Source organism: Gopherus evgoodei, chromosome 8, assembly GCF_007399415.2.
Source record: "Gopherus evgoodei ecotype Sinaloan lineage chromosome 8, rGopEvg1_v1.p, whole genome shotgun sequence".
In the NCBI taxonomy this organism is placed as follows: Eukaryota; Metazoa; Chordata; order Testudines; family Testudinidae; genus Gopherus; species Gopherus evgoodei.
The window spans coordinates 103091628-103107019 of record NC_044329.1 but is presented as its reverse complement, the minus strand read 5'-3'; the positions used below and the strand labels follow the sequence as shown (position 1 = coordinate 103107019).

Genomic DNA, 15392 nt, shown 5'->3' with positions numbered 1-15392 from the left:
TTTTTCAAAAATCTGTTTGCTAATATTTTAAACAAGACATTTATCATCCAAACAAACTTATTCCCTTAAAGAAACAGTTAAAATAATCCTACCTGTTTGTTCAGGATACCTTTGCCATCTGTATCAGCTAAATCCCAAATCTAATTAAAAAAGAATTTTAAAATGTTTTATAGTTGTGCCAGAAAAAGTGTTGCTAACTGACAAATCCTCATCCTACTTAGACAGGGAATGCAACTTAAGCATAAATCTCTAATCCTAGGACTGCAAATTCTTCATAATAATGACTCATTTATGTTGACAAATGTAAATACTCTTATAATTTTATGCAACTAACAGTTAAATTGAAGAGCAGACATCAGAGATAATGAAACTTGAATCCATTAGCTAACTGGATTTGTCCAATTTTCAAAGAACACCAAGCAAGCCAGCGAAAGAGAGAGTGTTAAGGAGTCTTTGGCCCAATGTGTTTCATTCTTCAGCTTTTGCTTGTTTTACATTACTTCAATAATTTTACTTCACTTTCCATACAATCTGCTAATCATGCCTAATTATTTCTTATTAAATACACAAAGGAAACAGAACCCAGTAATTTACCATTAAACCTTTAACGTACCTTTGTACACAAGGTATACGCTTCAAGGCAAAAAAAATCCCTTTTGGACAGCACACTAGTGCAAGGGGTATTGTATGTTTTATTTATATTGCCATAACAAATTTCCCTAAAAAACCCAACAATGTTAAGTCTTAGAAGATTAAAAAGCAACTGGGGATCCAAGAATCGCATTCCTTATTCTTTGAAAGAGCAAAGCTGAAAATCAAACTTGGGAAGCCCACAAAGCAGCACAGAGAAATACATTAAGGTCACTGAGCTCAATATTTTCAAGTAAATGTAAATATAAAGTTTTACAATCTGTTACAGTCTATAAATTAAATGTTTAAAACAAACTCATAGTTCAATTTATTTACTCAACCACATGACAATTTTTAGGCTAGCTTCAAATTTGTTAATAGTTTAGAAATCACAGAATTAACGCCACTACTCTGTCCTCATTTTTCATGTATTATAGAAAGTTTTGATCAGTTATAGTTTAAGGAAAAGAAAAGTCACATTTTATAACTGAAGTGCCTGCACAACTTACCTAATACAATTCTATGATATAGGTTTGTATCTAGCATAAAATGCACGTTAGAGTTCCAAATGACCAAAATGTCCTTAGAATATATATTTTCTACCATTTAAAATAAAGTACCTGGGCTCTGTCATTTACTGGCTATAATGGTCACAGGTAACATACTATAAAGGAAGTGCAGAGCACCCTCAGAGTGCTTAGTACTTTATAGGATCAAACCCTAATCCTCATAGCATAACTTGCACAGAAAGTACAATACAATTTATCCACGGAGGTTGTATCAGTGATTTTAAGGTACTTTGGATGAGAGGTGCAATATATAAAAGCAAATTATGTATATAAAATGATACTATAAAATATATATACACACTAGTATTTCAATTCGGAGAGGAAACTGACAACAGCAAAAGGCAGCTTAATTAACGGCGTAATATTACTCATCACATAAGTAATACCTTTCCAAGTATTAAGTCTGTCAGCCCAGATTTTTTCAAGAAAGCAGCAGCATCAGAAGCCACCACTCTTCCAGTGTTACCAGAATCAACCTGCAAAAGATACCATCACAGGTTAGCGCCCTAAATTACTGCAACATACACCTGCCTCACCATTAGGTTACCAGGGAAGAGTGCATATATTTTTTATTCTAAAGTGACTAAGTTCTCTCCAGTGTATTTCAACAGCTTCCTTTCAAAATGAAAGCATTTTACATTAGAACTGATTCATTTTAGCACTCAGTTTAAAATGTATCCATTATTTCACTGTCAAGGCCCCAGAGGTTAACATTTTAGGCTAAGTTTATGCACACTTTGTACTTAAGAGTTAATACTAAGGACTTAAATATTATTACACTCGTTTTTATTTATGATCATACATACATTTTGCAATCTGTTTAATACTAAGACTTACAGAGAAGATCTGAGAAATAATTTATCACAATGCTTCTACTATAGTCTATTAAAACTATATTTTGAGAGAAAGAGAGAGAGACAGACAGACAAGCAGGGTAAAAAGGTACTATACTTCATTCCAAGAACTTAACCACACAACAGATTCAGTTTTATCATATTCAATATAAAAAAGGAACAGTCAGACAGGAGTTAGAATATTGAATGTTTAAAATCAAATGGCTAACATGAAGCTTTCATTACATTTAAGATACACAGAGAACTCAACTCAGCTCTCCTTTAGTTCCAGGTTAGCAACCTAACCACTAGATCACCTTTCCTCTCACAGTTTATTTTAAATATAGATTGAATTAATTCTAGTCAGAAATGAAGGAAGATAGTAACATGCATCCAATATGAAATACTTCATTTATTTGTTTTACAAATAAAAGCTTTAAGAGTAGCATTCAAGTTTTCTGTCATTGATTATGATTGTGTTTTAAAGTCTCCAGCAGAAGGTATGGGATTTCAAGTATACATCTGAGTAATAGTCAAAGAAGAAATTGTACAGTAGAGATCTTATTTGGGTCAGACCACCACCTGAATCTCTTCTTATCAGTTCTTCCTAATTGTAGATTTTCTCCTTTAGGAACTATGCCTACAAAATATCTGGTTTCTATGTACATACAGGAATCCTCATTGAGTAGTTCAGAGTTCATTATTAATAAGCCCTGGAAAAGTCTGCAATGGTCAACTGGTCTTTGGCCATCCCAGCTTTTAGAGTTAGCCTTTTCCTCTCCTGGAGGAAACTGCGGTAATTTGTACATCCAGCAAGTCAATGATAATTTTGACAATACATTGAGGTACAGGATTGCATTCTTTCACATTTACAGAGAGGTTCCTAGGACAGGATGTCACCTAATCTCCGGAGGGAGCAAAATATCATAGCTATATATCAGATTGTAAAGAATAAACTGAAAGCAATGCGCTACTTTACTACTTTGCAGAAACTCACAGACACATGAAATTACAGATGTCTGGTTACAAAAATTCAAGTTGAAAAGGTTAAAATTTCCTTTTGTTTGGTCTGTGACAAGACAATTATTGATGTTCTTTTGACGGATGCATATTTTTGTGAGGCTGGGCAGGTGCCAGCTTATGCCAAGGCCCATGGGCCTCAATGAACACTGACAAATGCAGAGCTGGAAACTAGTCTGGCTCACCTGCATATTAGTATTGTTAAAAATGATATCAGAATTATAGGAATGTGTTTAGACTTTATGAAATGTTTGTAGGATTCTGCATTTATTAAATGTAACTTATAATATCCGTACCCCATTTTTATAAAGGTAATATTTGAAGTGTTTGCTCAGTGACCATAAAAGTGTTTGCTAAAACTGTAAAACACAGCAGTCAGGGGAGAAGCATGACCAAATGTGAAATACTAGCTTGCCACAAGAAATGTCATCTACTCCCCAACAAAAGAAGGCATATAGACACCAACCAAACCATTGCAGAACACATCAGTGGACAAAGACTTCATTGATTGCTTCCCCACATCCATGAAGAGGACATGTGCAAAAGCACTCATCCAATCATAACTTGAACACTGGGGGGAGAGCATAAAAATCCGTCCAGGAGAAATCATCATCATTATGCTGACTGGATTTTGGAGAGGGCAACATTTCCAAGCACAAGCGAGGGATTCCCCAAGCTGCTTATCCCTAAAAAAACATATAGAGCTTGCACATTATAGCAGCTTCTATTACCTTTTGCAACCTAGGACTAACTCATTTGTATGTGTGTGTTTGCCTGCTTTAATCTTGTCAACACTTGCTTTTTTCTAGGTTATCACAGGACTGGCTACAAGTGTTATTTTTGGTAAGAGACTACAGTACAACCAACATGCAGTAAGTGACAGATCCTTTGGGACTGGGAGTAACCTGAATATTAGTGAGATTTTTGGTGAAAGGGGCCATCTACCTCAAAGAAAGGCTGCAAAAACAACAACTTCACGTTCTTTATCACGGATAGTAATGCCCTGAAATTCTACAGGATTTGACAGCTATTACAAGCATTACAAAGGACAGAGCAAAACAAATATAACTGAGGACACTTTGGCCTGCAGCCAGTCTTTAAAGACAAAGACTGATCGGAAGCTGTTCAAATAAAATATGAAAATGGAAAATTGAAGAATGGTGAGTGATGGAATTCAATTAATGTCCCAAATTTAACTTGGCCAATACTTTAAAAGATAATCCCAGAAGCAGAGAAGGCATTTAATAATCCTAAAGAAAGGCTTTTTTAAATCCATTGTTTAGTTGATCAATGAAGTGTAATGTTCACTAAACATTATGATTTGTAGCTCTCTCTGGAATAAATTGAGAATGGCTAGTGAGAAGTAATGCTACAGATAGGGGTTTTTAAGCAAACTATTGAACTTTCTCTAGTATGTTCTTGCTTATATTGGTAAATATCTATAGTCTTTTGGATTTTCTTTTAAACCAAGAGTATGATTACACTGTCTTGCAAACAGAAATTGCACAATTCTCCCTGTTCAAGGAAGTAACAGAACATTTGAGGTATTCAGAGCACTAGACACTCCTGAAGACCGTTCTAGAATTCACTGACAAAAGCTTTGATAAAAAAGCCCTGGATAGCTGTCATTTGGAAGGTACGTGGGAGCAGGTTCACCTTCATCTGTTGATATTTCCACTTCTAGTGGTACTTTTTGTTCTCTAGCAATCAGCAGGATTTTTAGAGTATGCAAAAAAACAAACAAGCAAACAAACAAACTACTGTGATTTAGTAAGAGTCTGAAGGTGAATAAAGTTTTTAGCAGAACTTTAAATAGCTTCTCACTTTATAATCAGTATTTTTTATTTCTTACAATAGTGGGTTCAACAGTCAGGGATTTAGTAGGATGGTATAACATTTGCAAGCTTATGGCTGCCTTCCCCCCCTCCCCCCCCCCCCCCTTTTTTTTTTTTTTTTTTTTTTTTTTTTTTTTTTTAAGTATGCTGGGCAAATCAGCAAGCTCCTTATAATTTACATGCAACTGTATTGTCAAACACAGCCCCATTTTATACCCAATGGGTCCTATCTGTAACCTAATCTAGTCGTTTTGGCATCCATTCAGGAAAGTGCTTGTTGGATCAGTGTTTTTCCACTTTTAGGGAAACCCCAGAGCCATATTGAGTCAGCAGTGTCTATTTTTAAATCTTCAACTTTATCCTCTAGGAAGGCGACTTTCTGAGGAGCTGCAGACAGGTGGTTGTTATTTGAGCTGATTCCAACACTGCTACTTTTTTGTTCCCCAATGTTAGCTTATTCTGAAATCAGCCTTTCCTTTCAGTTAGTTGGTCGACAAACAACTGAAGAAACTTGAAGACTGAAAACTTACTATTTGTTATAGCGGTCAAGTTTAAGGCAGTTTCCTATATGATCCTGGTAGCCAGATTGCTGGGACTTGCTGGCTGTATGGCTCAGCTGTCTTGACCATATTCCCTGATTTGCTCTCCCTGTTTTCGAGTTGAGAGTCCTGAGAGCAAGTTTACCAAAGCTGTCTTCAATAATATTAAAAAGGAATTTTTTAGATTTAGAAAGGTACAGCTCATTTAAATTAGTTAGAATGCAGAAATTAGTACTTGAATGCGGACCTTAAAAAAAAAATTCAGCTAGGAGCTCAGAGACATTGCTTAAATATTACGCTGAATCACATTACTTTATGGATTTAGTTAAAACAATTTTACTTTCTAAATTTCAAAGTTACATCTCACTAATGGGAGCCACTTGCCCTGAACACTTGTGAGAACAAGTTCAGTAAGGGATTCCCATGCAAGATTCCTAATGTGAATCTCAGAACAGCTGCTGGTTTCACAGATTTAAAAAGCATTTTTGGATTCTTCTATCACTAATGCCAAAGTAAACCCCTCAAGGAAACCAAAATACAATAGGTACTTGTATGTCATGAAGTAGCTTTATATACTGTAATCATATTTAAGAGATCCGAAATTCAATAACTCAGACCATGATCAACAGAAGCTATCCAATTACAGTATTATCTTCCATATTGTATTAGTTTCCATTTGGAATGGATTTTCCTATTAACTTATTGTTGGATCTCTATAGCTCTGTATCAAGGTAATTAATCTTTTGTAAGTAATTCTTAAAATATATTTACACAAATTGAATTAAGAGAAAAAAAGTCAGATAGCTGTATTTTAGAGGATACACTGATCAAAGCCAGAACGAAGGAAAAGGAAAAGAAAAGAGAAAAGAAAAAAAAAAAGAAGAAGAGACAAGAGAAAAACACCCTAGAAAATTATTTTAACTGATTTCAGTTATATACACTCTTGAAAAATACCTTAGATCTAATATTATGAAATTAGGTAACCTCCATACTATTACTGAACCAAGGTTATAGACCATATTCATTTCACAACTCATGCTACATAGGATGAAATCTTTTTTCCTGGAGGTTTCCTTAGCACTGTGATAGTATTAAATGTTTGAGGAAAAGTAAATGATGACCTTGTTTTCAACTCAGCTGAGTCCTCTCAACTACTGCTACTATGATGTGTAAGGCTAAAGGATACTCTATCAGCACCAAATGAAAAAGACAAAATGAGGACTGGGGAATGCTAGACATCACTTAAAAAAAAAATCAACACTCACATCAATCCTACAAACTTAGTTGCATTTGACATTTTCTGAACTTAATCTTTCAAGTAAATGCATTCCACCATTATTCTTGGTGACAATGACATAAAAAGCTGTTGGACTGAGCCAGTAAGCAGGTGTGCCAGCACAGCAACCTGCCTGACAGTGATGTCACATTTGAAGGTTCCCCTGTCTTTGACTTGCCAGGAAATTTATGAGTAGGGGCTGATGCTTTACCCAACCATATCATGCCAAAGATGTTGTAGTTAAATTTGATCAGATATGCATGAGTGACTCAGACAGGAATTATAGGTATATGCATGCTGGAGGTGTGCCCAGCTCTCATAGTGAATATGGGGTAGTTTGATTTGTTGCTCTGCACATATCTCAAGAACGGGGTGGAGGAGGAGGACAAGGTAGAATCTGAAGCAACTCTTCCACATTAGGCAAAAGACTAACGATATTCAGGTTCTTAATGTATGCTCCTCTGGTTCCACATGAAGAGCTGTCTCTGAAGTCCAGGACATTAGGCAGTTTCCCAAATTTTCAGTTTGTGCTTCTGAACATGTGACGAATCATTAAGAAATTCATCTTCATCCATGAGCTTACAAATAAAGCATTCAATCTTGATACCATTTAACAGCACAGTCTTAATAAATCAGCTGACTGTACTGCAGAAAGTCTGTCAGTCAGGTTATTCAGTATAGCCTAAGTTTAAAAACTGAGAAGAGTGAATAATTATGCTGTTTGCATCTGGACTCAAATGTAATGCCCCCACTTCAGAGGGAGATCCATTCAAGCATGTCCACCTGATCTCCAAGCCCCAGGACAAAAACTAGGAAATCCACTTCTCAGATTCTTGCTTGAGCTGTTGTTGGGCTTGATGGTAAAATCAACATAAAAGTTTCCCATGTCAATGTAACACATGCAGACAATGACTCTTGTCTTGCTTAGGACCTCATGCGTTCCATGACATTGGATTCTTGCAAGTAACATCAAATTCTCCTAAGTACCATGACTCAACTCATATAGATGTACATATATTGGATTTGTCCCTCAATACAGGACCGACAAGGGGAGTATGACTCAACTATGACAAAGATGTGATCCTCATCTCCTTAAAGTTGACGTCAGGGTCCATCCTTGCTCCTGTCAACGTGGTGGACCTCTTCTCCTTTAATGGCCAACCTCTGACTATTGGATCCAAAATACAGAGTCTGGGAGAAAAGTACAGTAGTGGAGACCCATCCCCCAACCCAAGGGAGAGGAAGGTGGGAGGCAGAAAAATATAGAAAGCTGCCCTTTTCCAGCTGATAAGGGGACTTCATTTGAAATGTATCAGATACTTACTAATCAGAGGCTAATAGATGAAACTGAGCCCCTAAGCAAGGTCCAAAGAGCACCTTAGTCGGAATCAATCAGCTCTTTCCCTCCTCTCAGCAGCTGAAGCATACTCAGGACTGAGTTTCTTAATAGGAGGTCTGTAGTAGTTCTGCCAGATGATGGCAACGATTTATTTTAATCTCTAATTCACTCATACCAAAACACAATTAAATAAACCAAAATTGTCCCCATTTTTACAAGCCATCAACTTGGCAGTTGATAACCCAACTTCATTTCAGGTTGATTTGCAAGGACATATACCAGATGAAGAGGAAAAAATGTATTTGCCTGCTGATGATGCATTCCTCTATTTACCTGAGATTGTATTGAACTATAACATTTAACAAGTTCAACCTAGAGTTTACTTAGGGTATTTCTACACTTGAAATGCTACAGCAGTGCAGCTACACCACTGGAGCTCTTCATTACAGACACTACCTACACCAATTAGAGATGCTCCCATCCATGCAGGGAATCTACCTCCCAGAGAGCCGATAGCTAGGTTGATAGAAGAATTCTTCCATCTACCTAGCACTGTCTAGATCAGAAGTTAGCTCGGTATAGCTAGGTTTCTCAGGGGTACAGATTTTTCACATTCCCCAGACACACAGCTACACCAATGTAAAATCACTGAGGGCACTATCACAATAAAATATATATTAGTCAAACTAGTTTAGGATCTGGGCCCTTAAGCGTGGATCTGCCCCATGGTCTTTACCATTTTAACAAAGTATTTTAAGGTTGCAGTGGTTTTCCTTGATACTCCATGAAGAAGTTACACAATACTGAACCCACCCTACACAGTCCAACACAAATATTCAATCTTCATCTCTAAAAGGAATATGGCAACAAGAGAAGTTTTTTAATTGAACTAGAAATTTAGAGCAAGAGAATAAAAACTCCTACCTGTCGATAGTACTTCTCATACACAGGATTTGCACTCGATAGCTATGAAGAAAGATACATAAGATTATATGATTAATATGCATAATTTTATCAGTTTAATTCACTTTATATGATCAGAGTTACATAATTTAACATGGAAAACTAGACATTTTATATATGTCTTAAACTGTCTTTTTCTGTCAACTTATAAGATTGTTTACACTTTTGTTGTAGCTGCATTGGTCTCAGAATATGAAACAAAGAAGTCAGATGCACTATGAATCACTTTACGGTTTTCAGACTGAATTCCTTAACATTCTCTTTAAAAGGTCTTGATACTAAATGCTACTGGTTTTCACTTTCAGAACTGTGTGCATTAAGAAATCACCCCATCTGGAAGTTAACACAGACACCAGCTCCACGGTAGATGAGAGACACAGAGTTCATAGGGTAGTGCAGTTTAAATGCGCCACTAGGAATTACAGGATATCCCAACAGAAATCTATCCCAGCACACAAGTTAGTACAGCACCATTGTGTGTATAATTTACACAGATCTGGCAAAGTGGGGATCCTCCACCTGTGCTAGGCTAGCCTGAGCTAACTTCACAATGAAGACAAACCATAAAATGATATTCTCAGGAAAAGGCCTTCAATTCACTTCCCCTACTAGACCAAGGAAGTCTGAGTTGTGACACTTTTGGTTCTGGGGCAAAGCAGATCTTTTTTAGTATGTGTTTGTCCGAGACATGCTAGGGAGGCCGGAGAGGGCTATTATGTTTTGGGGACTGCCCTTCCTTTATCCTGAAGAAAGGAACAAAAAACTGTAGGTTTTATTAGATGTTTATGCCCTGAAAGGTATGTCTACACAGAAACTAGATACCTGCAGCTGTCCTGTGCCAGCTGACTTTGGCTCAAGGGTCTTGGGCTACAGGGCTGTTTCACTGCTGTATAGACTACAGGCTCAGGCTGCAGCCCAAGCTCTGGGACCCTCCCACCTCCCAGGGCCCTAGAGTCCAGGCTTCTCCCCAAGCCTAAAAGTCTATACAGCAGTAAAACACCCCGGTAGCCTCAGCCCTGCAAGCCCAACTTAGCTGGCATTGGCCAGCTGCGGGTATCTAGAGTTGCTGTGTAGCCATATCCTAAGACATGCTGATCAAGCACATTTTTGTAAGGCGTACAACTAGCATTATCAACAAATGGATAATGGGTTATATTTACTACCCTTAACTGGGAGTGCTGACCACACTGTAAATCTAACAGCTACACAAATCAGTAAGAAAGCAGAATACCATTTCCTCTGACTACAAACCAAAAATACTATTAATTCCATGTACAATGCAAATACATGACTAATCTTGCAACCTCAAACACGTGCATATGTGAGTAGGACTTGACCCGAAGATTTTATAATTATAGCATGTATTTCTAATTTCAGATTTAAAAATCTTCTAAACTTGCATACAAATTGGACACTGACAAAAATACATAAGCAATTGTAGGAAATATTTTACTACAGTACATTACAAGATGGGCATTTTAGGTTTAAATCTATTTCTCTTGTAGTAACACTTTATACTGTAGCCTCTTTGGCCCAGTGGTAAACCAGTATTTGGGGCCTTGCTGGGTTGTTTCTATTGGAAGGATAAATTGATTAAAAGTGTAAAGGATTTATTTGGTGCATTGCTGTTTATTGGGGAAGAATGTATGCAAAGTCCACTCTTCCTGACCATAGCAGAAACAGATGACTGGAGGAAATTTCCTTGTTCAGAAATCCCACTATTGGGGACCGACTATGATAACCCAAAAGTCAAGTATCAGAGTGGTAGCATGCATCCGACGAAGTGGGTATTCACCCACGAAAGCTCATGCTCCAAAATGTCTCTTAGTTCATAAGGTGCCACAGGATTCTTTGCTGCTATCCCAGAAAGTGAGGCTCAGGAACCAAAACAAATAGAAATAGACAACTGGAGAACACTATATAAATTAAAATGATTGAGTTACTAAGTAAACTATTTGGAAAGTATGCTTATTTACTGACATATTAACATTTGAATATTTGTTGTGTCCCCCCCTCCCCATAACCCAACTATTTGTAGCAAGGGTTGAATTCAGACCACTGGGTTTGGATTTAAGGTGTTGGCAGCAAACGTCAAGAGTTGTCACCCAGTATCACGCTACCTCAGATCTTTTTATGGCCAGATACCCTATTAGGATTTAAGTTAAATTTCCTGAGTCAGTTTTAAACTTACTCAAGGAATCTAAGACAACATATACAAAAGGACGTTGCTAGACTGACTTCTTTAAGAAATGTTTTTAGAACATTGGTGTTAGATCATTGATGTTATTTACTATGAATTTCCTTTCCCACTTAATCTGCTAGCAAATATCTAACAAGGGACACCATGTTCAAGCAATTTATAAACTGTTTGTTAATTCTATCAGCTTGATGAGTGCTTCTCTAGTTTATTTCTGCACTAATGCTCAGAGAACTTCATTGCTGTGAGATTTGAAAATGTTTACAAAAGTGTATTATTTCTATTACTGTAGCACCTAGGAGCCCTAGTCATAGACCAGGACCCCGCTGCTACATGTTGTACTAAACACAGTCCCTGCCTCACGGGCATTACAGCGCAAGTACAAAACAAGAAACAGATGGAGACAGATAGATGGGGAGAACAGGTAAACAATGAGACAATATTGGTCAGCATGACAGGCAGGTAGAGAGGTTAGTACTATATTCTCTATTAACGTAAATAACGCGCAAAAGTTTTCACTATTCTACACTGATCACAGCTAAATTGGATCTTTCTTGCTAGCTGCAGCTAAAAAATGTGGTGTTATACTTGTAGTCCATATAGGATATTCTCCAGTCAAAGACAACTAGTTTCAAGTAGACAGCTTAAAATGTTGCCTGTAAAGATCTGAAATACCCCATTGTCAGAATGAGTAAGCCTAAAATCTGGGTGGCTACATTTGTGTTGCTTCAAGTAAACATTTTATAATACAGAGACGTCCTTCTGAATCATCTTAATACTTCATTCAGGTCAAATCCACAGGAACCCTAAAATAGTTTGCAAATACAACCAATTAAAATTACAAACAGAATTCTGAAACAAAACTATCTAGCGAGTGCAAAGAATAAAAACCACAAAACTGAAAGTGTTTTAAGGCATCAAGTCTACACTCAGATTAATGGTCCCATCTCCCCTTCCTCTCCCCCAAGAGAGGGACCATTAATCTGCAACCTACATGCACTACAAAACAATGTCATACTTCTGTTCAGCAAAACACTATTCCAGCCAAACCTACCATTGTTAGTCTTGGACAGGAAACACATGCATGTTCAGGTCATGGAACTACAATCACTTTACAAACTCAAAATAATCTTTTCATTCAACACTCATAGTATAAGCCAATAAAATTTCTCTCTAGATTTTCGATTTTGGGGCTCATTTTCATTATATCAGTACAACCACAGAAAATGGAATTTCCTGTGAAAGTGGATAGTTTGGAAGACAGTTTCATTTTACTGGCAACAGACTTCATAGTTTTCCCATAAAAGAATACTGAGCAAAAAGGCGAGTGTAACAGATGACCTGTGTACTGTAGCTTTTTCCTTGTGTCAATATATCATAAGGAGTATTTTGAATTCTTCAGTGCCAGTTAGGAATTTTGCCAGGTAACACTTCTTCACTTTACTGGAATTGGCACATACAGTTGCAGAGTGGAAACTGTGGACTCATTTTCAGTGTGAATAGTCAGATTCCACGGTACATAAAAAATTAAAATATACCATTGTAAATTCCATTAAAAATTAATTACTTTAACACTAACATCTGTTCCAGTAATTACCCTGCAAAGATTACAGTTTGCGTTGAGAATGTCTGGCCCTTACAGAGTCCTAACCTAGGAAACGAAGGCCAGCTTTATAGCCATCTGTCTCTTTGTCTTTCTGGCTTCAGTCAATCAGCCCATTATATCCTTTCATGTTTTTAATCCATCACCATCACCCCCACGATTAAACAGGGGTGTATTTTAAGTCATTAAAACAGTTTTTCCCCCTTAGCCTCTGTCTAACAGGAAGTAAAGGAACACCAACACCATCTACCCACGAAAAAAGAAAAGAAACCAAACAAGCTAATATTTTGCAGTTTTCTCCATCTATCTCAATGTGAGACTGAAATACTATATTCTGCCTCCACGTGAAGGCATGCAAGATTAATATTAGTACTTCCAGACCCACATCCCAAAATTGCATAATCTAGAAATGAGCAAACACTACTTACTGTCCCCAGTGCTGAAAGAGACCCAGAACACTCAAATAGTATTCCTTAAGGAATAATGAGTGCACCAGCTCTCCATTTATGTGACCTAGGGGGAAAGTGGAAGAAAGAACCAACTCTGCAGTCAGTTTCTCTGTCCTTTTCCTGGGACTCCATTTTCAGCTTCAGGAAAGAGATTTGATATATTAGTCTTCTGAATTAACCTCTCAGTGGCTCTCCCCCTTGAGATATCTTTTCCACAGTGGTGGATTGTTCAGGCATTGTGATGCACTGATTAATCAGGCTCATTGATACAAGTGAAGGACATATGAAAACTGAGGCATCTTCACTCAAAATTAACTGTAAGTCCAAAAAAAACCCAGTTTTAAAGAGTATTTACACTCTCTAGTACAACTCTGTACAGGTTTATAGAATTGGGGGGGGGGAACCTTAGGTCAGCCTCCCTCTCTCTTTGGCAACTTAGGACAGTTCTCTATTCTATTGTTTTGCAGTGTAGTTTGAAGTGTTTAAAGATAAAAGGTTTCCCATCACTTCCCTTACCCTATACCATAGCCAAGAACAGCTCCGCTTCAGGATGTTTTTCTTGATTTTCAGCCTAAAATTTTCCCTTCCTAATTTCATCCTATTAAGTCTAGTTAGACCCCCTTTTTATAATGCTACATAATTCCACTTTGCCTGCAACTCTTACAATTTTCAAATATTTGTAGAGGGTTCTTCAGACTTCAGGTGCTTGTAGGAAAGGCCAAGTATTTAACTGTGTGGCTTGGATAAAGACTGGAGAACACTGTACAAATATCTGAAGGATTGGCTTTTATTGCTGTCATATGATAGACAACTCATGTCTAGTTTGCTGTCCACTATCATCTCAGAGACTCTGTATACATCAGGGGAAAAAATGTTGTTTTGGTTTTTTGGTATCAGTGAAGCCCTCTCAGTGGTAGAAACAGGGGAACTGTATTGTAGACTGGGGTAGGCCATTTTCCCCACCCTCACAATGTTCTTGAGTCCTCTGTAAGCTTAGGGAAAGGCAGCTTAATATTTTCCATGTTTGTCTTGAACTAATTTTTCCTAAATATATTCATTCGCATTTTTCTAAATCAGTCTCATATTATTGTTTTCTGCCCATTTAATTTTTATGCTATATACAAAAGGGTAAAAAAAGTTACAGTGGAATCCTCTAATAGGCCAGAGGTAATTCTCAACATCAGACCAATTCAGAAAACTTTATTTAAAACTAAGATTCACTATAACCTTAATAATGTCAATATATACAGTGCATTTAAAAGATTTGAAACTTTCATTCTACTTCACTATAACTCAACTGTACACCTACTGAATAATACACTAGAGCATTTCTACAACTGAATTTAGACAGTGTAATGACATTCTTCATCTCCTATGCAAGTTAACCATGTCTTGATTTCTTGTTACGCAATCCCTCATCCATATCACCACAATAATCAATGCTGGACTATAAAGCCTACCTAAAATGAAAAAGTGGGCTAAATGTTACTTAATATTGAGTTCTAAAGTTTTCAATATTGTTTTCAGGGATTAAAGTAAGGAGTGTGTTGGTGAGCACAGCTCCTGCTCACTAAAAGCAGACAGCTCCCTCTCTTCTTCGGGTGATGCAGCAACTTTCTCTCCTGTGTCAATCTCCTTTAAGTGGCTATTTTATCCTCTAATGGTACGGGAAGAAACCTTAGAGATTTGCATAGTTTTCCACAGTGCGCACAGAACACTTTCACCAAGAGACAAATGGCAGGGGTTCTCCCTTACTCTTGCCAAAAATGACACAGTCTTAATGCCAGATAGTAAAACAAAATTCTCAATTTTTTCATTTTGCAGATTTATTGGGTATATGAGAGACATGGCTGAGAGTTATACAGAAAAAGGAAGTTGACTGGTTAGCTTTACCTCAGGTGCATGTTACCACATAGCTCAGGGGTGGCCAGCCTGTGGCTCCGGAGCCATATGCAGCTCTTCAGAAGTTAATATGTGGCTCCTCGTACAGGCACCGACTCCAGGGCTGGAGCTACAGGCGCCAACTTTCCAATCTGCTGGGGGGTGCTCACTGTTCAACCCCTGGCTCTGCCACAGGCCCTGCCCCCACTCAACTTCTTCCCACCCCCTCCCCTGAGCCTACTATGCCCTCACTCTTCC

The 15392-nt window shown here is 37.5% G+C and overlaps 1 protein-coding gene across 7 annotated transcripts in view; it reads right to left on the bottom strand.

The window, feature by feature from the left end:
- The window catches only part of EPS15 (epidermal growth factor receptor pathway substrate 15), a 103892-nt gene that overhangs the window by 80272 nt on the left and 8228 nt on the right, over nt 1-15392 (bottom strand). For all 7 annotated transcript variants that reach the window (XM_030571766.1, XM_030571771.1, XM_030571767.1 and 4 more), the window contains 3 exons: nt 8966-9007; nt 1586-1675; nt 93-140 (listed from right to left, as the gene is read on the bottom strand). In XM_030571766.1, the coding sequence (XP_030427626.1) occupies nt 93-140; nt 1586-1675; nt 8966-9007 (180 nt within the window). The remainder of the gene's footprint in view (nt 1-92; nt 141-1585; nt 1676-8965; nt 9008-15392) is intronic.